Consider the following 26,380-nt stretch of genomic DNA (forward strand, 5'->3'; position numbering starts at 1 on the left):
ATTAATTAATTAATAGATTAATATTATTTAATATTTATCAAAATAAAATGAAATAAAAAGTTGTAGATTGAAGAAATTACTGGAACAAAATTTAAAATTATACCTCTTATATTTAAAATACTCTTTATTTTATCAAAAATACTTTTTATTATAAAAAGTCGAGTTGAAAAAGCTCTTAAGAGCATCTCCAAGGGTACTCTTTATTTTAAAGAGCATCTTTATCAATATAAAGAGCATCTTTAATTTAAAGAGTATAAAAATTAAATTGACTCCAATAGACTCTTTAAATACGAATTCTTTATTTTGATATTTTCCATTAATTTTGAATAATATTTATTTATTTATTTTTCTCAAATTTAATTTTTCACTTTTTTTTTTCTCTACGTATCTTAAATAAACTGAAAAGATTGCTATTAATAAAAAACAAAATAAATATGAGATTAGTTCACCCATGACAATCAGAGCAGTCATTTTTTCTGCAAAAGTATATGCAATCTTTTCTGTAATTTTTGATCTCTTTTATTTTTACACTATTATGCTTCACTGATTTGATTCAGATGACAAACTGAAGATTAAAAATTGCAGGCAATAGCTTGCAAGCTGCGGGTTAATGAGAATTTCATATCCTGATTATATATACATGTTCATTCCGGTCCTAACATAAACCCTTTCATATTCAGCAAAATAAAAAAATGCCCAACAATAATGACAAACAGTAGCAAAAAGCCGAAAAAATTATAATGAGCAAGACATTGATAATATCATCATTTATTGAATTTTGGATTGGAAGTTGAAGGTTATAGAACATTCAGTATTAAAAAATTTCTTCATCACTGCACTAGAAATTATAGTTTTTTTTATCTCAAATAATTACATCGTTGTTGTTGTTCCTTTCCTACAAATATATGAAATGTGGAAAATTGCACTTAAATGACGGTTGTTGGAAAAAAAAGAGGTAGTAAATAAAGATATTATTAATTATATATAGAATAGAGAGTGAAGATTGACTCTCCACATGTGGAGAGCCAAATCAACTCTCTATTTTAAATTTGAATGATAGAGAGTTTGTTGGAGTTGGATTTTATAGAGAGACTCTTCAAATTAAAGATTTTAATTCTTTTAGAGAGTACTTTGGAGATGCTCTAACAAAATAAAAATGCATGTTATGAGAATCTTCCTTCAAAAATAAGCAGTCTGCTATAAGCAAACCGGCAACTGTGCTGTCAGTATTGTGAATATAAGTAGGGGTGTGCAAAACCGAACCGAAACCGAAAAACCGAACCGAACCGACAAATTCGGTTCGGTTCGGTTTGAGATTTCAAAGAAATTTCGGTTGGTCGGTTCGGTTCGGTTTTGAGTTAAAAAATATTTCAGACAGATTTCTATGTAAACCGAACCGAAATAACCGAACCGAACCGAAATAACCGACCGAACCGACTGGTTCGGTTCGGTTCGGTTTGAATTTTTTCTTTTCCTAAAATTTCGGTTCGGTTCGGTTTTTAAAAAAGACCAAAATTCGGTTCGGTTCGGTTCGGTTTGAACCGAATGCACACCCCTAAATATAAGACTATAAAAATGCGATATTTTTATTTAGGCTTAAGGTCTGAAAAACTACCGACCTTTCAATTTTTTTTCAATAGCACCCTCACCTTGTAATATTTTCAATAGCACCCTATTTTGTATTTTTGGCTTTCAATAGCACTCTAAATTAAAAAAGTTAGATGATTTGATTATTATAAGGATGAAAATTTTCAAAAAAATTAAATTTAAAGGTGAAATCATACTTTTTTCTACTTGGACACTTTTAAACAAGTCCTTTAATTTTAAAAAATTCAAATAAGTCTTTGAAAAATGAGTTTAATTTGATGATTTAGGGTGCTATTGAAAGTCAAAAATACAAAATAGGGTAAAATTGATTGTTTTACAAGGTCGGGGTGCTATTGAAAGTCAAAAATACGAAATAGGGTGTTATTGAAGAAATTACAAGGTGAGGGTGCAATTGAAAAAAAAATGAAAGGTCGGTAGTTTTTCAGACCTTAAGCCTTTTATTTAATGTGTTGCATATAGAATAGAAGATAGCTAGCAGTAGGGGGGTGATTGACTAACGTGTTCAAGTTGAGGTGCTAAATTTATTTTTGATCAACCATCAACATTATAAGTATTTAGTACCATCAACAACGGCTCACCTATATCATAACTTTTTCCAAATGAAGTTCATCTTTCATTATCATTACTGTAAACATAACAAAGACAGACAATCATGATTATTTTTCATTACTGGATATCTATGCACAACATGCTCATTATTAGAACCAAGTGTAAGGATTAGAATGGATTAAAATATATTTTCAGCCCTAGGAAATTAGTGATCAAGAAACAGGTCATTATCGACAAGAATAGAAGACATTTACTGCCGAGTGATGTAGTCTGCAGAATCGCCGTAAACAGCTCAATGTTACGAGACCCGGAGAGTTCATGAGACGGAGCCAGCATTCAGCTTTGACGTTTTTTGTTTGACAAAGAAAGCTGATAACATACTTTTACTGCGAGCAGGAGCACGTACTATATCACGCCTTGGATTGTCGAATGATCTGAATGCTGCCATAGGCTTTGTACCTTCCAATGCTTCCTACAAGAATAAAAAAAACTGTTTCATAACAAAGAAGAATGGGATTCAGAATTTATGTACCAACCTTAAATAAAAGTAACAAATCAGCAAAAATGAGCAACCCGTAATTAACAAATTTCATGGTTTTATGTATCTGTACTTATCTACTTTTGTTTTATTATCATTAACAAATGTATTTAGAAGAATGTCATGCATGTTTTGTGTTCTTGGTGATTTTGACATTACCCTGCGTGTGACACCAAATGTTTGCATGAGTCCACCGGGTGCAGGACCTCCACTTGATAACTGAGAAAGAGAAGCCGATGATCTTGTTCGCGTGCTGTCTTCTTTGTCTGCCAGCAATCCAGTGAGTAAGATGTTATTATTGCAAACGCTTAACTAATCCTGATTAACTGCTTAAAATATTGCAGCTACAAAGTATTGTTCGTTTGTATACGTACCCACTAGTTGAAAGACCACAGAAGGTTTTCCAGAGCTTTTTGGGTCTTCAGCACTGCACAAAGTACAATGAGGGTCAATGAAACTACTTTCACATAAAAAGCCATATTATGCTATAGATTCACATCTCAAAAAGCCATATTATGCTACGTTTTCATGGGATAACCTTGTCAAGGCATTTGAAGTTCCTTTCAATGTAGATTTTGTCTCAGATGCTAAATGCCAAGAGAGAGTTTTTGATGCTGGGGAACCTTCAAAAAAGAATATGATTAGTAATCTGATACTCCCTCATCAATAATTTTACAAATTCAAATGTAAAAACGATTGACAAAAACCGTAAAACAAAAGTTTACAGGTGAGAACCCCTATACCTGAAGGTTGGAGACGAGACCTCGCTTGAAATGGATTTTGCCTTGCATCTGTTTGTACTTGTGGGCTAAAATGCACCTTCTTGTTAACAGAATCTAGCAGACAGGGGAGAAAGGAAACAGTGAAGTGAGAACATAATTTGTCTCCACTCTCCCCATATCAATCAGTTACTCTACAAGAAGTTAAAAGTAACGAGTCTTACTTGGTAAAATATAATGTTTGTGATGTCTCGGGATTAATGCCAACAACTGCTGCTGTCTGAGACCCTCCTTATGCATATATGTTTGGCAGGTAAGAAGTTTCTGATAAAACACGCTAAACCAGTTAAATTCCATCCATTTCAGTCTCCAGATACATATTTTTTCACAGAGAAGAAATTACCTGATTCATACAGGAAACCTTTAGTTCCATAGTCGAGGCATCTAATGTTTGTTTTTCAATAAGGTCAGTTAACTTGTAAGCCACAGTACCAAGGTGATCGACAGCATTAACAAGAGCTCGCACAGCATAGTCTTTCAAGTTGTCTAGCACCCTAATCCACAAAAGCAAGTGCAGTTTAGAGCATGTAGTCAAAATGAAACTATATATGTTACACAAAGGCGCCAGTCTGTCAAAGTGTAGGCATAATTCCCTATGTAGCGTATAAATTTCGGATACAAGAATAAACATATACTCATACTATTGGCTTTAAAAATCTCAGATCCTAACAACCAAATTTTCATTGAGTTAAGTTACGGATGCTTAACTTTGTAAGACATAATTAAAAACAGAGAGATTACATCTGTTTCTGCTCGCTATGAAGATAAGACTTTTCACAATATTCTGCAGCAGAGTAAAGCTGAGGCCTCAGATTTTTCAGCTCCTGAAAATGTACAATTACAACAACGTCACAAGTTAAATTACAACTTAGTAATTACACTTAACACTGATTCAATCATTTAATTTCAATAACAACAACGTCACAAGTTAAAATTACAACTTACACTTCACACTTTACACTGATTCGATCATTTAATTAATTAATTTCAATTAAATTCAACAGATAACGAATAAAAAAAATTAAACTAGCTCAGTCACCAGATCTAGTCGTTAATTATACAGAAATTAATCACTACCTGCAACGCTCTGACGAAGCTTTTACTCCGCTCCATAGAAACCTCATCGAACGTCATAGCCGGATTCTCCGGTCTGATTTGCCGCTCCATTTCCATTCTCTCTCAAACTATCTTTTACTTATTCCAAATTTTTCAATATTTTTTTCAAGCTCAAACAATTATGAAATGAATTGAAGTCATTATGAATTGAATTAATGATCACGGACTAAGATTATAAATTAAATGCAAAAAAGATGCCATAATTACATAAAATAAATGGTTAGATTTGGGGGTAGGTTATGGTGGGAGAGCTATAACTATAAACTTATTATCAAAAAAAAAAGTAAGTGAAAAATAGAGAGAGTGAGTGAAGTAGAAGCGATTCTATTCTAACTTTGTAATTTTGGAGTTAAAAACAAGCTAAAATGACAGTGATGATGGAGATTGTTATTTGCATTTATTTTAGGAGTGTTTAATGTGGTTTTGGGTAGTTGACAGACTTTACTCTGAAGAATTGTTTTTTTTTTTAATAGTTCATGGAAGTTAATTTAATTTTTTTTAAGGAAAATTAAAATTAACGGCTAATTGTTTGTAGTTTTCTGGAAAATAAAATGTGAAGATGACGAATTTGCCCTCAATGTTAAAGGCGCCGATATGCGATATTCATCAACGTGTGGTCTTTTTCTGGCATCGTTCTGTCTGGCAGAATAATTAAGTACCTGGTTTGGATGGTCAATTTATGTTCGTATTATCCACGTCAGCACTGCGCTAACTTCTCCAAGTTCCAACTTCTGCTAGCTAGGACAGACGGATGGATCTGCAAAAACAGTGTTAATTTTATTTAAACAAAAAAATTCTTTGATATTTCTTACACAGCAAATAAACATGTAAAAGTCCTTATGGAATAAATTGTTGTCACGGTCAAATTTTGGGAAGTAAAAGATAAATTGGTTCATACTATGTGTATAAACGAGTTGGACTACTTCTAAATTACTCAAAATAATAAAAAAAAAGAGGATTAGAGACGAACTCGAGTTTGAACTATCAAGTTACATCTTGAGCCGAAATTGAATATCAATTGAAGAAACTCGTATGACTCGTAAGTCTAAACGAGTCACTTACATATAGGGGTGAGCAAGAACCGAACCAAACCGAAAAACCGAACCGAACCGAATTTCGTTGTTTGGTTCGGTTTTTAGGTGAAAACGGTTTGGTTCGGTTTATACTTTAGGTAAAGTTTGGTGTTCGGTGTTCGGCTTGGTTTGGGTGTTTTGAAAATCGAACCGACCGAAAAACCGAATTAACCGAACTTTAATATAAAAAATATATATTTTTTAAAAATAATATACATATATACTTATATTTATATGTTTTTTGTCTTTCTATCTTAATTATTGTTGATATATGAGTTAATAATTGTTATTTAAACATATATGCAAGTTTATTATACTCTAATTATTTAATATTTCAATTAATTTTAATATAAAAATTTTAAAGAAATAAAAAATAAAGAAATTCGGTTTTAACCGAACCGAACCGTACCGAACCAAAATTTCTCGGTTTGGTTCGGTTTGATTTTTTCACCTCCAAACTAAAAATTCGGTTCGGTTTGGGAATTTTCCAAACCGAAAACCGAAAAAACCGAAAAAATTCCAACCGAATCGAACCGAACCGACCGATACTCACCCCTACTTACATATATAAACTATATGTATTTCTTTTTAGGCTTAATTGCTTAAATTTACTTTATCTTTTCAATTGTTTTTTGTCTACGGTTTCAGCTCTCAAAATCTTCAATTATAGCTCATTTTTCAATTTTTACTTTCAATTGTAGTCATTTGTACAATGAAATGAGGAAGAGTTCATATATATCGTTTATATTACTTCATGTTGTTTCAATTTGTATTTTTATCATAATATATTTTAAAAACGAAGCAATATGAGAGGTTTATTTGAACCTTTTCTCACTCCAATTTAAACAAATGGTTACAATTAAAAGTGAAAATTGAAAAATAGGCTAAAGTTGAAGATTTTGAAAAGTGGAGTCGTAAAGGCAAAAAATAAAAAAAATGAGATATTTTTTACTGATTTAGCCTTTTTTTATTATAGTAGTTTTTATATTCTATATTTAAGTGTATACTTTTAAATTAGTTGATTTAATAAAAAAAATCAATACATTAGTATAAAAAAATTTGTTTTATTTTTAAATTCGAGTCAAACTCTAGCTCGAGTTTGAAAATTCAAGCTTATTCGAACCATTATAACACACTTAAACTTGAGCTCACCAAAACTCAGTCTCAGCTGATTTACACACCTAACACAGACCCAACAACATCATTCACAATGCATATTCAGTACTTACTTGTTTAAGTAATTAAGTAATTACCTGTTTCGATTGGCCTGTATTAATTGGTTAGCCGGGTAAATCACTAATCAATGGTAGCTCCTTCATACATTTCGTCCTCACAATGTTATAAATTTCAGAGATCAACATCAAAATAGTTGATATTATGTCTATCAGAATAAATAGCTAGAGCAACCCAAAATAGGAACTTTTCTTATTAATTTCAATTTTCAAGTGGCCCTGCTTTAAAGAGAGAAAAGTTTTTGCCAGCAATGGTGACATAAGAAAATCCAAAACTCCAACTCAGAGGTAGTGCTCTGTTTGGAATCAAATATAAGATACGACATGCAACATAAAATTGCCTAAAATAAAAACAAATAAATATAGATTCTGTGTTGCTTTCATACACTAACAACATTAGGATGTTAGATCAAAATGCATACAACAAATTTAACCAACCATGGTCCATGATGCAACGTTCGTTTAATGCTCACTAGTATATACAAAATTTATACATATCTACTGCAGTATATCCTGTATAGTCCACCTGAATAATAAAAGTTGCGTTGGTTTTATACAGTAAAGATGGCAAATCAGCTCAAACTCGGGTTGATCTTAAAAATCATATTTTACCCCATCACTTATCAAATTCGGTTTGTACTTTACCTCTCTATTTTCTCTTTGAAGACTGTGGATGAAATTTCAAAACATGTTGGTTTCGGGGTTGAGGAGTAACCGATAGATTGGATTAATTCCTCCACAGCCAATACTTGAAACTTTGGAGGTGAATTAAGTGCAACATTATCAACTCGGTGCTGATAGATCTTTCCATGCCTATCAAGTTTGTACTCGGATGTCCCATCAAATCGACCGCGACTCTCCCATGGGACTCGGGGGATGCCTTGCACAGTCCATCGAACCATTATGACATTCTCCACAGGTTGCCATACACTGATAATCTCTACCCACAAAGCCTTGAAAAATATTCTTCCATAGAAACGCAGTGCCTGGAAGATTGATTTATAGTTCTCAATTCCAATAAAAGTGTTGAGAGGGTCTTTAAATACAATGTCATCCCTGCAAATTGTACGACATTAGAACAGAATACATTTAACCAGGACATCTTTATAACTCAAAGGGCATGATTGTCAAGTAGTCATTTGCAGAACTCAAATGTTTCATTCCTGCTGTGCGACATTACAATATGCATATGCAAGTTATGGGGGCTAGCTTTGTGGAGGAGTAAGTAAAAGATCTCTAATCACATTCATAAACCATTGTTCTTATAAAATGGACAACCACTTTTACAAGACAAAGATACTGTTAGATCTTTACAGATTCTCCCTGAAACATCTGCAACTCCAATCATTTGCTACAATAATGAGAATCCTAAAATGAACCTGATTGTAGCTCAACTAACATACTTGTGAACTTTGAAGGGGGCACAGTCCCCATTATCATCCTAAGCTAGAAAGTATAAAACATGATAACATCAATAAACGTAAGACAAAATTATGCCTTTCCAACAACTCTTTGGTTAGCGCAGTATACATTTATAGTTTTACGAGACCTCAATAAATTTAGTTTCTCAACATTTAAAATCTGCAAAACGATGACTGTCGCAGAAGTTATACCAATCAATGAAAACATAAGCTAATTAGGGTCGATACAACAAAGCCTACTGTCTGATCTTATCTAGCTACCTTCCTTGATAAAACGATAGGAAAAAAGGACATCGTTTATGAGGAAATGAATGAACAGCAAGTCCCATAATGCTCAAGTTATACTGGCACTATTGATATAATTTACAACTACACAATAAAAGGACAGCAAAAGGATCATATTCAAATTGAACTACTAGACTTTCAATTACAAAAACTCTTAAACACACCTAATAATCAGCAATATACATAAATATTTTCTTTTCCTATTAACAATTTATCATAAACAGAACAAGCTAAAATGCAATTAATGGAATTATGAAAAACCAAAACAATAAAACGCAAACCTGTAGATATCAAAACTGGGCTCTTTATAAAAAATATCAGGAAACTCCTCTCTCACAGTCCTAATAGCATATCCCATATTCACATAATAATCCTGCTTCTCTGCTTCTTCTTTGCTTTCTTGCTCTACCGCAGCCGAAAAATGTCCGTACAATTGATTCACCTGCGAAACCCTAACCACAGAGCTTCTAAAATCAGCTCTGGCTCTAACCCTAAACCCAATTCTCTCGTCATTTCTCAACACCGTCAGGCTCTTGATGACTTTCGGGTTCAAATTGGGACGGTTAAAGGGAATTTTAACCGTGGATATTTCCGGTGAACTGATGAAAAGTGCCATCGGACAGTAATTTTTTCTGAATCAATTTGGATTAGATGAAATAAAGAGATGAGATTGCCATTTTTTTCCGAGAAAATGGTGAAGAGAAAATCTGTTTGGATAATAAGAATTATCGGTAGGGTTTTATTATGTAAAGCAGAGAAGCAAAATATCTGATTGGTTCGTGTCACATTTTCACTGGTCCCAGAATGGCAAAAGTGCACTTGGATTTTGGAATATCCGAGTCCGAAACTGTTACGTGGCGCTATAATTTGCGATAATTATAAAATTGGAAGAATTTTTTGTGATAATTATGAAATGAAAGATTTTTTGGTGATAATTATAATTGTGTCATTTGTTTAAATTGCATCATATTAATAACATTTTACAATATAATTCAGAAAACTAGAAATTAATACTATCATGTTAAATAAATTTATGATATTTATGACAAAATGAAATAAGAAAAATCAAATTGTACTCTTTCAATCATAACTTTAACAATGAACATGAGAAGATTCTAATTATTTTATACATTATGAATAATGGAATATTTGTAAAAAGAATATATATAATAGCTTGAAACTAAAGGGAAAGGAACCACAAATCTTAATAGAATTGTTACAATTATTTTATGGAATTAGTTGCTCTAAAAATAGACTCATAAGTTATTTTTTAAAAATAAATGACAAATAATATTAATATTCTAGTGTGTAAGCATTTTTTATAGACTAAAAAATTGACTTATACATTTGAAACATTTCAACAACGTAAAAATCAATGATGAAATGAACTTCAATTTTTCATGAACGGAAAAAAAAATTGGTTATTTTTACTGATGTAAACTAAACATCTATTCTAAAAGTTTCAATTGCCTGTAAACATTATCGACTTATTAAATTTTAAATAATCAAAAAGTAATGAAAAGAAAATATTAACTTAAATTTTATTTTATATAATTTTCAACATTAGATCATATAATATATTGGATGAATTTATACATAAAAACTACTATTAAAATTTATGATTTCAATACTAAAGGGGCATATGTGGGTAGTTCTGGGTTATGGGCCAAGATTAAATAAGGCACCTATTGATATGTTAGCCCATTCAAGTGTGGTGTTAAACCCGATAAAGTGGGCTTAGGCGCATTTAGCAACTTCCTAACCTATTTTGGCATTTATAGACTGAGGAAATAGAATTTTCCCAAAAGTAGTTAAGAAAAATTATTTGATTCATTTTTTTTATTAAGTTGAGACTTTTCTTTAATTAAAAAACTCCATTACAAAATTCAGCTAAGTTATAATTTTTTAGTTAAAAATAATAGTGTTTTATAATTTAAATATTTTGATTACTTTATAGGTAGCACGTACACTTCATTCAATCAACATGTCCTATTTCGAAAACATTTTGGACACTTGACATTTTGGACACGGAACTTCAGTTTTTACATAAAAAAAACCTTAAAATAATACAGTTTTTCCGTGTCTGTGTCCAAGTATGTCGTATTTCTATGTCTGTGTGCTACCTATTTTGATATGAATAATACTATTTAAAAAATTTAACAAATCAAAAGTAAAAAATTAATTTTTAGAAATACATAAACTAACCAAGTGAAATTAATTATTATCTCTCAAAGTAATTTTTTGAATAATAACTTATGTTGAGATATATTATGAAAAAAAACTTAATTATATTTTATTTTATCATTGAAATTATAATTTCTTTAACATTTATAAGAGAATTTAATTTTATGATTTTAATAATATTATGCCAAGCACACGTACCATTTGAACTACGCAGCTCATTGGCAGCAAACCTTCAATGTATATTTCACTTGCATAAGAAAATTGAACTTTTTAAAAAAAATATGACTATATTTTAATTTTATTAATATTTATTTTAGATGAAATCTCAGTTATATGATTTTAAATTTGGTCCAGCATTATAGTATAAAAAATAGCAATCTTAAAAGATGTCATTGAATATAACTAAATGAAATAGATTACAAAATTGTAATATTGGAATATGATTTTTCCAATTCCAATTTGACGTTTTATCGACAATACTAATTTATACTTAAAACTAAATTTACAATCTATGAAGTCAAAATTTTCATTCCTCCCCCTACAGAAACAAAATTTTGGAGTTTTTCGCATATAAGGACTCAATCAACCAACTCTCCATCTTCATTAATTAATACAAATTAAGAAAATAATTGTTTTGTTTCTAATCAATATAAATTGGCGTCTCAACATAACTAATGAATAAAAAAAACATAGATTATTGTTTGAATTTCTTTTTTAAGAGAGAACAAAGATGCAAAAATACCCTTAGTATTTATCCGAGGAGCAAATATGCCTTTATATATTTTGTTAGCTCAAAAAAGACTCCCAATAATGAAAATGGTGCTTTTAAGCACTCTAATTAATGGGACAGCTAAATCAATGCCAACATGGCTACAGTGGAACCGAAAGTACCAATCTTTTTTTTTTTAATAGCAAAACTCATATTTGGATTCCTTTACAATCATAATTTTTTTAACTTAGTCTCTTCCACTATAAATTTTTTATAAATAAATTTTTTATATTTTTAATTCTGGAAATACTAAATTATTCATTCATAAAAAAATTATCAAGTTATTTAAAAAAAACCAATTAAAGAACTTATTTCTAGTAAAAATAAAATATAGGGACCCGGTTTTTTTTTAAAAAAATTAACATAAATAATAATAAACAACTAGATAACGTCATCTGGAATACATGTATTTCATTTCATGATGGAATAATCTAATGTCTATAAAATTTAAAGTATAGAAATTTAATCTTGACAAACAAAAAGTTTGAAAAAAGTAGTAATATAAGGTTTTTTTTTTTTTTTTTGAACGAAGTAGTAATATAAGGTTTTAAAAAAGTGTTTTAACATAAAAAAAAAAATTAAATTCACATATCACATCATCTTGTTCTTCATTTTCCTTTATTTGTTTTCTTTCATTTTTTCTATTTTTTTCAATCCATATAGAAATATTTAAATTTTACTTATAATTACCATGATCCATTCGTTCGTTTCTCCATCAAAATGAATTAACATTTATTAAATTGAAAAAAATATAATTTAAAATTGCAAAGCTTAATATAGAAGACTTAGAAAATAATTATATCATAATGTTATTTTTTAAATCTTCTATATTAAGCTAAATATACGGTCCATATGTGATATGTATAGTTTACAACTAATGTCTGGCCACGATGAGGAGTGGTGGAGCTGTTGTCATCTCAATTTCTATGGTTGTGGAAAATCCTTGACTTTAAATTTGACCCTCTGGATATTCCAATTAAATTCTGGTTAACGTGGCTTAATAAGTATTATGCACATAGTAAGTCATGAGATTTTTAAATTGTTGGATGTTCGTAATAATGCTATTTTTGTTTAGTTGCTTGCATAATTAATAATCGGTTTCGTTTACTATATTAGTTTTGGTTCGAAATGGAAAGTTAACTATTTTTTAATATTTTTATTGCCGATTAAGTAGACAAATATGCTAACTTAAAAATTGAGCGAAAGGAATGGCCATGGCCCATGTAACAAGCAGACAATTTATTAACCATATTTAACAAAAGACTCGTCATATTTCTCTAAGCCTGATTTTCAAACAAGCCAAAAAGAGAAATTAAAAGGAGAAAAAGACACATAAAAGAAGGAAAGAATGACAAAATATCTATGTAGTCCCTATTAAATAATTAATTTATCCAAATTGATTGAACTTAAATCACAGATAAATATATGTTTATTTTTTAATAAAATTGTTTTTTCATTATTTAGAGAGAGTGTTTGGTGCTTGTTTGAGGATTTAATCACACGATCTTATAGGTTATTGATGCCAGCATACAAACCAGTTAAATAATAATTCACATGCTACCCAGTTTTTAATCCAAATTTTTGCGTTTTTATCAATTACGACTAAATTTTTTAATTTTTATAATTATATCCAATTTGAAAGCTTTAAAAAAATAGTTTTACAATCCAAACCTTTCAATTTTTATCAATTGTGACCAAAATTTTATATCAAGAAATTAGACAATTTTTTAGAATTTGATAGTAATTGATAGAAGATGCAAATGTTTGGATTTAAAATGAATATAATTCAAAGTTTTGATTACAATTGCAAAAAAAAAAATCGAATTGTATATAATTGTAAAAATTAAAAATTTTGGTCATAGTTAGTAAAAAAAGTGTAAAAATTTGAATTTAAATAATAATTAGACCATAATTCATTGCTTAAGAATAAACTTTTAGATTTTTAATTTATTGTAATTTTTCCTACTCTCTAGCAAACGGTGCTATAAAAAGAAATTTTGGTTTTTTAGCCTTTTTACCGTTTTTGTGCTAAGCGCTTCTTCTAGGTGGAAACATTATTTTTAGTTTGAAAATTCATTGTTTTTTCATTTTTATGTTTATGTTAGGAGAGACTTTTAGATAAACTCAGTCTAACACGTTATCCGTGAACTAGTCTACCACGTTATGACACGTCATTAAAATAGTGGCACTATCGTAACTTTGTTTATTACTTAATTACACTTTTAAATAGTAATATTACGATATTGCCATTATTTTAATGACGTGTAATAATATGATTAGTTTAGTCCACGGATGACATGATGGACTGAGCCTATCTAAAAATTTCTCTTATGTTAGTTTTAATATTTTGAATAATTTTTTTATATTAGGGAGTTAAGTTTTGATTATGGTGTTTGAGTTTTGATGGTGGTGTGTGTTCTCTTGTTTGTATATAATAATTCTTTTTAGTTTAATCAAAATATTTTATTTTGGACAATCATTCGTACCGATTTTTAATGGATCCAGTTGTATAGATAATTTTTAATACATTTTAAATTTGTTGTGATGGTTCAAATTTATTTATTATAGATTTTTGTTGTAATAACAACTTTTATAATGATTTAGATTAGAGTTAAGGGTTCTTGATGTATCAACAAACTTATGTAGTTTCAGTCTAAAAGTATGTTTTAATATTTTTAAAATTTGTAAATCGATCAGCAATTAGAAATTATATCTAGTCACCAATTTTTTTTAAGTGTGCAATATTAACTGATGATATAAAATCTTCATATTAATTAAAAAGAGTTATTTTAATTTTGTATATTTGTTTTTGTTAATTTGTGAATTTTAATGAATAGCTTGTGGTTGATGGGTCTTTCTTGATTTATAATTTGAGATATGTGAAATAAGGTTTATGGTGAGAAGATGATGAGGTGGAAAGTTGTGCTGTTTTTCAATTTTATCGTATATAAAGCCGTTCTCTACATTTGACAGATCAGCCGCACTAATATTTGAATAAGTTAACGGTCGTCGAAGAACAGTTAAATAAAGCGCCTTGCACCTTTAGAAAAAAGAATGATAAATATATCCAAAAGAAAAAAAAAACAAATGTATTTAAACTATAAAAAGTTTATTTTACTATTAAACTTGAAATAAAGTAATCAAATGTAAACACCGATAAATTATAGTTTAAATGATATAATTTTAAATAATATTTTATTAAAATCGTGAGTTTAGTTTTTTTCTCACACACTTTCCTTTTTCAATAATCAATAAAAATAAATTATAATTTTAAATAACAACACTCATATTTTTTTTGAATTCATCAAATCTCATTAAATTGAATATGAAACAGTTACATTTATAAACATTTATAAGTAATTCAGGATAATTCAAAAACTAAACCCGATGACCTGACATGAAACAGACAACATGATGTCCGATTCGCAGATCTTACTTATAAAAACAAAAATAAATTATTAACTGCTTCGCTAATTAAGTGCAGTTTTCAATCAATTTTCGATCAAACTTCACCCATCACCCGCAAACTTACATCATCCGATTCAATCACCACGTGATAACTCCATAAAAAAGAGATAACAAACTTTTTGCAGAGTAAGGGCAACAAACTTTTCACAAAGAAATGACAAAATAAAACATTTAGAAAAAATAACAACAATAGAAAAAATAAACCTAATATAACTCATAAACGATTCCATTTTATTGTTGATGGTCTTCAATATATCTTCCCTTCTTGATAATTGAATTACGCTTCGTTGATAAATATTAATCCATCAAGAAAAAATGAAAAAAAATTGGCTATATATTATATCTATGAAATTAAAATAACGTATATAAAGAGATGACAATCGTCAACAGGAAAATTAAACCATTGACGGCTACCGGAAAGAAATAAGAAAAAAAACTCTAGAAGGCTAGGATTTGCTTAGAGAGAAAGGATTTTTTTTTTATTTTCCCATTTAACTTAATATGCGATATATAAAAACATCATTTAATTGATAAATTTAACTCGCCTTAATTTTTTCAGCTTTAAAATAATTATTCTTTTGTCATTCTGATTTCAGAAGGTATAAATTATTTAAATTACTTTCTAACACACAGTTGAGGAGATAAAACAAATGCAAAATAACTACTAATTTATATATATTCTTATTTTAGAAGTATAAATCTATCCTTAACTGAGTTTTTTTATATCGAATTAAGGATGCTAAGTGAACTTTTGTTGTATTTTTTTTGTTTCTTTTTGTTGTCTATTTAGTCAAAATTGTGTATATTAAAATAGTGTTTTTTGTTGTCTTATAAAAAGAAATACTACTAATATAGTAATACTATATAACCCAACTCTTTTAACCCATCTTATTGTACCGGCTGACGTAGCAATTAAATAGTGGATGTATTAAATTTTATCTTTTGCAATATAAATTTTTTGATGGAAATAGAACGAACGAAACCTCGCCACATAAGGAGAATTATAAAAGGTGGGTTAAATAGATGGGTTATAAAGCACTTTTCTTGCTAATATAGCCATATTAGCTGATAAATACTTTTAAAATTGTAACATGGAGTTGGATAAATTTGAAAGATAAAAATTACAATAATCTTAAAAATCTAAATGGACAAATATATATATCTAAAGAGTGTTTATTTCATATAATGGATGTGCCATATTATTTTTACAATAAGCCAATAAATATTTATAATAGAGAATTTTTATTTATTGTTTATTTTTATCACTAAACATTCACGTATGGTAAACACCTCATTCATTTATTGCGCAAATAACATAGCACAACCGTTTCATTGGATAATTATTTTGTGTCGAATGGACAATTAAAAAAGAGGAAGGGATATAAAATATTATGTAGAGGAAAATAAATATTTTATCAAAAGAAAACATGAAAGGTGGGTAGGGAAAGGAATACAAATAAGTAGGGGTGGGCAAAAAAACCGGTCAAACCGCAAAACCGAACCGAAACCGTAAAACCGAACCGAAAAATATGATTAACCGGTCCAAGAGTTTAGGTTTAGGTTTTAATTTTTGATTTTTATGGTTAATGGTTTAGGTTTAGGTTTTGGAATTTTAAAAACCGCGGTTAATCGGTTAACCGGTTTATAAATAGTACTATATTTTTATAGATTATATATATATATACATACATATGTTTTTAATTATTCAAATAAAATATATTTTACATCTACACATATAAAAATTCTAAACAAAAAAAATATTTTATTTATCAATATATTTTTATTTTAGGATTATATATATATATATATATAAAGAACTTTATTTTTCTTAATAAAATATTTATATACCTAACTGAAATAGAAATAAATAAAATTTATATTTTAATAATTAAATAGAATAAAAATTAAAGTTTAATTATTAGATTATATTTAAAATTTTATCTATAAATTTTATCTTTTTTATATCTAATTTTTTTAATGGTTTCATGGTTAAAAACCGCAAAACCGAAAAACCGAACTATTTTAAATGGTTAACCGATTTAATGATTAACCGTTTAAAATTTTAGATTTAGGTTTTTAATTTTAAAAATCGAACTACTATGGACCGGTTTACATATTACCCTCGTGGACCGGTTAACCGGTCCATGCCCACCCCTACAAATAAGTGACACATGGTTTATAGTTGGCTTTGGCATAAATGCAAAGCAAAAAAGACGCGAAAATAACAAGGTCTTATACTCAGTTTTTTCTTTATCAATAATCTACACTCACTTTAAATGGATTTCTAATCTAGTACTAACACTATAATTAACTCCCGCTAATCCCGCTAACCATACTCGGATAAAAAAAAAGTATAGTAGTATACTATATATAGTTATTAAAAATTTAAACTGATTTTAATAAAAGGCTTAATTTCTTAAAAAAATCTCATCTTGCATTTTTTTTCGTTTATACCCTGAATTTGTAAAAACACCATTTGTACCCAATTTTGAGTTTTTATGTTTCATCTCTACCCAAAAGCATTAAATTGTACTCTTTTCGTTTGAAAAAGAGTTTAAAACAATCCTTCATTTTTAACTTATATACTAATTAGATATTAATGTTATTAATAGTACAAAAATATCATCTTCTTCAAAAAAATTAAAAATAATTGTAATTTTTTTAATTTTTTAAAAAATATTTCCGATTTTTTTTTATTTTTTTTTATTTTTTTTAAATATTTCCTACAAAAACAAATAAAAAAAATAATATTTTTTTTTAATTTTTTTATTATTTATAAAATTTATAAAATTAATTAATTATTTAGATGTATTTGATTATTTTTTAAGTTTAAAAATTTATTTGTATTTTTTAAAATAAAAAAAAGTATGTTTTAAACTCTTTTCCAAATGAAAAAAAGTACAATTTAATACTTTTGGGTATGGATGAAACATAAAAACCTAAAATTGGGTACAAATGGTGTTTTTACAAGATCAGGGTATAAACGAAGAAAAAGTAAAAGGTGGGTTTTTTTTAAGTAATTAAGCCTTAATAAAATAAGTCAAACTATAGGTCTATTATTTTTCTAAAAAAATTATAATTATAATTAATATACTTATATATATAATAATTAAACATTTAAGTAATTAACAATGGATATTACTAAATACCGCCCCTAGATTACTAGGTATAGTCCCCCTTTCTACTTCTTTATCCTTTTAATTAAAATATAAAAAAATTTAACTGGACATTTTTGGCAAACATCTTCCCGAGAAAGAAGACGTTTTCGATAAACATCTCCCTCGAGGGGGATACATTTTCATGAAAAGTCTCCCCTTCTGGAAAGATGTAATCTAAAAACGTATTCATGAGATTTTTCGGGAAAAATATATTTTTCTTTTTTTATATTAAATGAAAAACATATCGTGCTATCTCGTCCTCTTTTCTGATTAGATTCCGATATTTTCATCCGAGATTTTTATTACTTGTTCTTCGTGTTTGAATGTGAGTTGACATGATTTAAATGTGAGTTTTAAAATTAGGAAAAGTTAAAAAGGTATTCGGGTAAAAAAGGGCGTGGTACCTAGTAATCTAGGGGCGATATTTAGTAATCCACTAAATAATTGTATATAATATAAAATAAATAAAAATAGTGTCTACCACTTTAAAACGGAATGAATAACTATCAAAATTTTAAAATTTGTATTAACTTTTAGAATAATTACTATTGTATTTATAAGTTTTAGATCTTAACTGCTATAATGTTTTTATCACGGTTCGATTTTTCTGACCGAGAACGGCAAAAGGGAATGAAAGTGTAGTCCCATAATCCGTAACAAACCTTAAACTTTACCATCGCATACCTTCTTATCTTGACAATTACACATATTATTTGAAACACGTGACCCCTTGTTAAAAATATCGGAGTTTTAAAAGCGCATAATATTTTTATTTACAGATAATATCAATTTAGGCTATTGTGGATGTTTATAATTTTAAACTTTACATTCTCTATTCAAAACATGACTTTCAAGGAAGTAAAACATTCAGAAATTTCTGTCAAACAAATTATATTTTTCTTGAAAAATTGAAGAACATCGAAATTAGTTAAAACTGAGTGAATTTATATTATTACATTTAAATATTACATAAAGTTGTATACGTTTTAAAAAAACACTTCATATAATTTTAAAAAGCTATTGAAGACATTTCATGCATGAAATCACTATTAACATGACTTGGCTATGTTTCTTAATCAGTAACCATAAATCCTCAATCTCACTCGCTTGGGCATTGTAGCACATCCAACTGATGACTAACTGCATGATTATCGATACCACAACGAACCGATGAAATCTAATCGCATGCAGTCTAATTGCATGGACATCAATAGCACAACCAACTAATGTAGTCTAACCACATGGACATTCTTAGTGTAGTCAAAAAAATGTAATCTAATCATATGGGCATCGATAGCACATCCAATTGATGCAATTTAATCTAATCGCATGGGCATCGATAACACAGTCAGTCGATATAATCTATTCGCATGACATCGATAGCACAACAAATCAATGTTATTTAATTGTATTTTTTAAACTGTGTGAAAAGAAAAAAATGGTTATTGTTTTGATATGGAAGATTTTTTTATTTATAAAACTAAGCTTAATCACCAAAAAACCCTCGACCTTTTAATCCCTTTTCAATTGCACCCTGACGTTGAAATTTTGTCCAATTTACCCAAATTTGCACCTTTGATTTTCAATTCCAACCTGAAAAACAAAATTGACCTTTTTTCTCAAAGGTTAAAACTTCCATTAATGATAATGAAAATTATAAATATGAACGGTTTTTCAACAAATTGAAAGAACTATTCTAAAAAAATGACGGGAGCTGTTAATACAGTCATCGAATATGATTTTTTCAACCATCAAAAGGTTACCCCATGATTCAAATATTGAAAATACGATATTAAAACCGTTTGAATCTTGAATCTTTAAATTTTTGAATTCTCATCTTAAATATAGATCCTAGTACGACCCGCTTTATCCATTGAATCCTAACTTTCCGATCTTCATCTTCAATAGATCTCATAAAAATAGATCAAACACATCTCAAAAAAACTTCATTCAAACACAAACGAAAAGTCTAGAATAAAAGATTTATTTAATAAAAAGAAAAAATAATTGAGATAAGTAATAACTTGGAGGGAGAAAATATGATTTTCCAATCAAGATCGGAAAGCATCTTCCCCCATCCTTTAAAAAATCAAAGATGGGAGGAAGATTTATAGAGAGAAGGGGGAGGTTTTTTCTAGAGAGAAAAAATAATCTTTTAAATCAATGGTTTTAGTAAACTCTCACATAATCTCATCCTAGGCAACTACCAAACAGTAGAAAATGAAGGGGAGCAAAGAAAAAATTAACCTTTTTTCACTTGAAAAAAATGCCAATTTAATCCTCCACTTTTAATATAATTTTTACAAAAATACTTAGTATCATAAAAACAAACAAAAAACCCTCTTATCTAAAAGTTCAAAAATTTAATAATTTTTTTTAAAATATTAATAAATTTATTTCTTCATGGCAGGACTCCACGGCCGAAGAAGTCCGGCCATGAAGATATATGTTCTTCTCCATATGGAGAAGAACATACTTGTTCTTGTTCTTCTTCATTGTAAAAGAATGCACTCTTCTCTAGTGGAGAAAAAAAAGGTCGGACTACTTCGGCCATGGGGTAAGTGGCCGGAATAGAGGGAGAAAGAGGGCGGGATGGCATGTATAGAAATTACAAATTTTTATAATTTTTTAATAGAAATGACGGTTTAGATTTATTTAATTTTTTAATAAAATTTAAACTAATTATATATCTATCAGATATATTTAAAAATTATAATTTAAACTTAATTAGATTAATTTTGTGGAAGAAGAAGGTTTTTTGTTCTTTTTTAATAATATTAAATATTTTTTTAAAAACCATGTTAAAAGTTGAGGATCAAATTACAATTTTTAAGTAAAAAAAGGTTAATTTAGTTTTTTAGGATGAAATTGAAAAATAAAAGTGCGAATTTAAATGAATTAGATAAAATGGTGCAACTGAAAAGAGGATAAAATGTCTAGCGTCTTTTTTTTATTGAACCAGCAAAAAAATAAAGGCCGAATGTCGTAAAAAAGCCAAACCTTTCACAAAAGTCACGACTTTTCAATTTTGTCGATTTTGGCCAAAAACTGATTATTTGGTTTCACAAAGTCCTGATCTTTCAATTTTGTCGATTTTGGCAAAAATAGATTATTTGGTTTCACAAAATTACTGACCTTTCAATATATGTGAATGTCACGTGAACGCCACATAGGCAAATTGAAATTAAATTGAGAGTTGGCCACAATTGAAATCAAATTGAGAGTTGGCCACAATTGAAATCAAATAATCTGTTTTTGGCTAAAATCGATAAAATTAAAAGATCAGAACGTTTGTGAAACTTTTATAAAAGGTTTAGCCTTTTTACGACATTTGGCCAAAAAATAAAATGATAACTTAATGGTATAGGCTTAGGAACTACATAAAACAGCAAACAAGATATTTATTTTACGTGTGGACTAAGTCTTATAAACGTAGCAACACCCACTCGTTCCTTCAGAAGGACCATATTGTTGATATATACTCTGTTGCCGACTTTTGGCATATACTCAAACCCAACTTTACTTTTATTATTGAAGAATTTAAGTGCTAGTATTATTTTTAGTTTTTGCTTCATCAGGTAGTTGATATTTTAATTAGTTAGTTTGATGATGCAATTATTTTTTATAGTACTAATTTTTAAAAGCCTATAAAATTTTGTGAATATTACAACTATTTGTAGCTAAAAATCTAGAGATATTATTTGAATTTAATGTTTCTATAATAAGAAGAGCCTTTATTCTACTCCCTCCATCCCACTTAAGAAGGGACATATCCCATTTTTATTTGTCCCACTTAAGAAGGCCATATCGTGTTTTTTGTGCCAATTTATATGAATTTTCCTTTTTTACCCCCTTTTCTCTTTCCATAATTAATGACTATTAGTCTATACATAAAATACAATACTATCATAAATAGGGATAAAATAAGAAAATACCATAATAATTAATACTTTCTTAATATATGTGAAAAAGTCATTTGTCCCTTCTTAAATGGGACGGAGGGAGTATAAATTTAAAATAATAATGAGCCTACTGGCAGACCTGCAGTGGCTTTCATAATTCAGTTTTTCTTAGCCATAATTAATTGTTTTCCAAAATTGTCAACATGGTTGATTTAAGTATGTTCCCTTGCCTTTTTGTAATACATTGGATTCTGTCCTATGAAATTTTTACATGTCAGCTCCTCCATTTCTCTTACTTCAAATTTTAATTATTTTCTCTTTAATTTTGTTATATTCTCCTTTTTCTGCTTATGCTTTATTTTGCTTATCATATGCACTTTTTCTGACATTTTCAAATATTTTAGTCAGTTTTTATTATTTTATTCATTTAAAAAATAAAATAAAATAACTGTAGATATTTTATTTATCTTTTAAACTATATCTCTAAAATTTAAATAATGAATGTATATTCCGTAGTTAAATTTTGATTATATTAATATAAATAATTACAGCTATATGTAATATTCACATAAGTAAAATGGTTTGGACCATATTCCAATTGAAAATGTCCTTTCACTTTTTTTATCTTTATTTTAAAATGTACCCCCTTTATTTTTATTTAGTTGTTTATTTAGCGGACATTGTATACATAGTAATATAATGGATATTTTATCTTAAACAATAAAAATAAATACAAATATAACCCTATAAGTTAATAAATGCATTGTAAATTAATTTATAAGTCATTTATTAATAAGGGATACATTTGAAAGATAATATTTAAAGTCATATTGAAATTTTAAATGGAGAACTAATTAATAGAGAAAAATATATTTTGTTAGATGGACAACTAAAAAAAACGAAAATAGTATAGCATAACATTTTTTATTTTTGCACTTTCCTTTTTTTGTTGTTATTTTGTAATTTATTTGTTGAATTTTAAATCATGAATGATTGTAAAAGTACACTGATTTATTAATTTAAAATTAAAAAGTATATATAAAAAGTTATATATATATAGGTATTATACTTATTTGTTTCTTACTAGTGTTTTTAAAAGTTTAATGATAAAAACTATAAATTTATTTGTAAAAAGTAAGGATCATAGACGTAGAATAATTATACAACGCAACGGTTGCCATATCATTCGTGCAACAAACCAATGAGGCGTTAGCCATGTACAAATATTTAATGATAAAAAATAAAAAATAAATAAAGATTCCCTATCGTAAATGATTATTACCTTGTTGTAAAAATGACGTGGCACATCCGTTGTGTTGGATAAACACTCCATAGACTTAATACTTTTTTTTGGACACCCACGCTATAAATAAAATGTATTATTTGTTTGAAATCAAAATAGTATTAAAAAACTCTTATATTTAGTTTCAGAAAACATTTTACTGGGTTATATTTAAGATAAATTGGACTGAACTTAATAATCGGTGTCAACATATTATAGCAAAAATTAAAGATATGTAAATCTGAAATATGATCATGTTATTGTTAAATACAAACGTGATATAATTAGTAATCGAGTTTGACATATAAAACGTAAACACGATATATTTATTACAAAGTGCAGGATCAACATGTTTAGACATATTTTTAAAAGTTATTTAATATAGTAATATAAATAAACTCATCAATAAATATTAAAATAAATAAATATAATAGCTATTTGTTATTCCAAAAAAAATTATGAATCTAGTTGTCAAATAAAAAAAAAACAAATTCATAGTAAAAATCATATACTAATATTTAATGAAAAATATTTAATTATGTTACACGATTAGAAATTTATATGCTGTTTAGATATAAAATCAATTATATTATAAATAAAGTAATCCACTTACAACGAAAAATTATTTTCATAAAATATAAATTCATGTATTATGTTATGTAAATATATTAGTATATTTTAAATTATAGAGTCATTTAAGTTGTATGCCATATTAATAAATAATAAAATAAACTTTAAAAAATAAACTCACGTATTCAATTGGAAGGTCTATTTTTCCAATTTCAAATTAAAAAAGGAAACTCTATTTTAGTTGAAATTACAAAATTATTCTCCAAAACTTAGTGGTATGGGTTTAGCCAATTTACTCTTTCGAGAAATTGTCTGGCATTTACCTACCACCACCGCATGAACCTCTCCACGCTGGTTTCATTACCGTCATCCAACCACGATTTTCACAAAAATATCTCCACACACCGTCAATCCAAAAAATAAATAAACAATTATTTTGACATAAAGAAGAAATATTCTTTCTAAAAATAACAATTTTGTTGTTTCCATCTCATCCATTCATTGGAATTTAATCCAACGGTAATCTCCTATTTAGCCACATAATCCCCAGCATTAAGTTAAAAAAGGATAAATTAGTCTTTAATTAAAATATAGAAAGGCGGAGGAAACTACTGTAACCGTAACGATCGCAAATTGCATATAAAATTTAAATCCCTTTTAAAACAGAACAGAAACTCTTTTAAGAATACCATAAAAAGCTTAACATTGAGAAAAAATATATTAAAACACAGAGAGACGGACCAAATCAAATCGGAAAATCTCCCGTTAATGGGGTGTTTTTGTTTGATAAAATCACCACGTATTTTATAAATTTTACGGAGATTTTTTGATTTGTTAAAAGGTCTCGTTATCGTCAATATCGGAGTTTATTTTCTTGTTTGTTTCTTGTTTTAATGGCGGTAGCAGTGGAGAAGAAATACATTTCAAGCGAGGAGCTAAAAAAGCACGACAAACCGGGAGATTTATGGATCTCGATACAAGGCAAAGTTTATAATGTAACAGATTGGATGAAGGAGCATCCCGGCGGCGACATTCCGCTGCTAAATCTGGCCGGACAAGATGTGACCGACGCATTCATTGCTTATCATCCGGGGACAGCGTGGAAGTATCTGGATAATCTTTTTACAGGGTACTATCTCGAGGATTTTAAGGTATCCGAGGTGTCAAAGGATTTTCGGAAGCTGTACTCAGAGTTTGCGAAACTAGGGTTGTTTGAGAAGAAGGGACACGTGGCGTTTTATTGTTTGGCGTCTGTGGTTTTGTTGTTGTGTATGACGGTTTACGGTGTGGTGTGGTGCGAGAGTTTCTGGGCTCATATGGGTGCGGCGGTTGCATTAGGTTTGCTTTGGATTCAGAGTGCTTATGTGGGTCATGATTCGGGTCATTATCAGGTTATGAAGAGTCGTCGTTTTAATAAACTTGCTCAGCTTTTAACTGGTAATTGTTTAACAGGGATTAGTATAGCTTGGTGGAAATGGACTCATAATGCTCATCATCTTGCTTGTAATAGTCTAGATTTTGATCCGGATCTGCAACATATACCGGTTTTCGCGGTATCTACGCGTTTGTTCGATTCGATTAGATCTACTTTCTATGGAAGACAGCTTGATTTTGATCCGTTTGCGAGGTTTCTTGTTAGTTACCAGCATTGGACTTTTTATCCTGTGATGTGTGTTGCGAGGGTTAATTTGTATGTACAGACGTTTTTGTTGTTGTTCTCGAAGAGGAAAATCCCCGATAGAGCTCTTAACATCGCGGGGATTCTCGTGTTCTGGACTTGGTTTCCGCTTCTCGTGGCGTGTTTGCCTAGTTGGCCGGAGAGGGTGGCCTTTGTGATGACTTCCTTTTGTGTTACTGCTCTACAACATGTGCAATTTTGTTTGAATCATTTCTCAGGTGACGTTTATGTAGGAGCTCCGAAGGGGAACGATTGGTTTGAGAAACAGACGAGCGGAACTGTGGATATTTCATGCTCATCTTGGATGGATTGGGCTTTTGGCGGTTTACAGTTCCAGCTCGAGCATCATCTGTTTCCGAGGATGCCGAGATCTCAATTGAGAGGGGTTTCGCCTTTCGTAAGGGAGTTATGCAAGAAGCATAATTTGCCTTACAAGAGTTTGTCCTTCTGGGACGCTAATGTGACGACGATTCGGACTCTCAGGACTGCTGCTCTGCAGGCCAGAGACTTGGCCAACCCTGTTCCGAAGAACTTGCTATGGGAGGCTGTTAACACTCATGGATGAGCTAGGTTCTGTATCATTTATTCATACAGTCATAATACTTTTCTAAGATGCATATGTATTTTTCCCCCTTTTGTTTGATTTTTGATCTATTGCTTTTTGTTTGTTAAGCTTTGTTAAACAGATTGATTTTGATTATTTAATTATGAACTGTTTTGGTTTTATCTTGTGCAATATGACTCTTATTATCATCGTAGATAACCTTG

The 26,380-nt window shown here is 29.0% G+C and overlaps 3 protein-coding genes across 3 annotated transcripts; 1 reads left to right on the forward strand and 2 right to left on the reverse strand.

The window, feature by feature from the left end:
* Nucleotides 1–2,249: 2,249 nt before the first annotated feature.
* LOC126686973 (protein ABIL1) lies at nt 2,250–5,019 on the reverse strand. Its single transcript, XM_050381303.2, has 9 exons — nt 4,552–5,019; nt 4,216–4,298; nt 3,818–3,968; nt 3,639–3,738; nt 3,439–3,531; nt 3,234–3,318; nt 3,070–3,122; nt 2,855–2,961; nt 2,250–2,629 (listed from the first exon to the last, which is right to left on the reverse strand). Exons 1-9 carry the CDS (start codon nt 4,645–4,647, stop codon nt 2,474–2,476), a joined length of 924 nt encoding a protein of 307 aa, XP_050237260.1. The 5' UTR covers nt 4,648–5,019; the 3' UTR covers nt 2,250–2,473.
* Nucleotides 5,020–7,232: 2,213 nt separating this feature from the next.
* Nucleotides 7,233–9,322, reverse strand: LOC126686974 (uncharacterized). The gene is made up of 2 exons (XM_050381304.2): nt 8,883–9,322; nt 7,233–7,951 (listed from the first exon to the last, which is right to left on the reverse strand). The coding sequence occupies exons 1-2, from the start codon at nt 9,215–9,217 to the stop codon at nt 7,537–7,539; spliced, it is 750 nt and encodes a 249-aa protein (XP_050237261.1). The 5' UTR covers nt 9,218–9,322; the 3' UTR covers nt 7,233–7,536.
* A 15,248-nt stretch (nt 9,323–24,570) lies between these two features.
* LOC126687256 (delta(8)-fatty-acid desaturase) lies at nt 24,571–26,336 on the forward strand. Its single transcript, XM_050381749.2, has one exon. It carries the CDS (start codon nt 24,828–24,830, stop codon nt 26,175–26,177), a length of 1,350 nt encoding a protein of 449 aa, XP_050237706.1. The 5' UTR covers nt 24,571–24,827; the 3' UTR covers nt 26,178–26,336.
* The last annotated feature ends 44 nt before the right edge of the window (nt 26,337–26,380 follow it).

This window comes from Mercurialis annua, linkage group LG6 (assembly GCF_937616625.2).
Source record: "Mercurialis annua linkage group LG6, ddMerAnnu1.2, whole genome shotgun sequence".
NCBI classification, from domain to species: Eukaryota; Viridiplantae; Streptophyta; class Magnoliopsida; order Malpighiales; family Euphorbiaceae; genus Mercurialis; species Mercurialis annua.

Bases quoted from the DNA above. Each gene is read 5' to 3' on its own strand.
- LOC126686973 (XM_050381303.2), bottom strand. From the start codon at position 4,647: ATGGAAATGGAGCGGCAAATCAGACCGGAGAATCCGGCTATGACGTTC. The intron at 3,969-4,215 runs GTAATCTCTCTG...TTTGTGGATTAG, and splicing joins CATAGCGAGCAGAAACAGAT to GGTGCTAGACAACTTGAAAG. The intron at 3,319-3,438 runs GTATAGGGGTTC...TCTTTTTTGAAG, and splicing joins GTCTCGTCTCCAACCTTCAG to GTTCCCCAGCATCAAAAACT.
- LOC126686974 (XM_050381304.2), bottom strand. From the start codon at position 9,217: ATGGCACTTTTCATCAGTTCACCGGAAATATCCACGGTTAAAATTCCC. The intron at 7,952-8,882 runs GTTTGCGTTTTA...TACAATTTGCAG, and splicing joins CCCAGTTTTGATATCTACAG to GGATGACATTGTATTTAAAG.
- LOC126687256 (XM_050381749.2), top strand. From the start codon at position 24,828: ATGGCGGTAGCAGTGGAGAAGAAATACATTTCAAGCGAGGAGCTAAAA.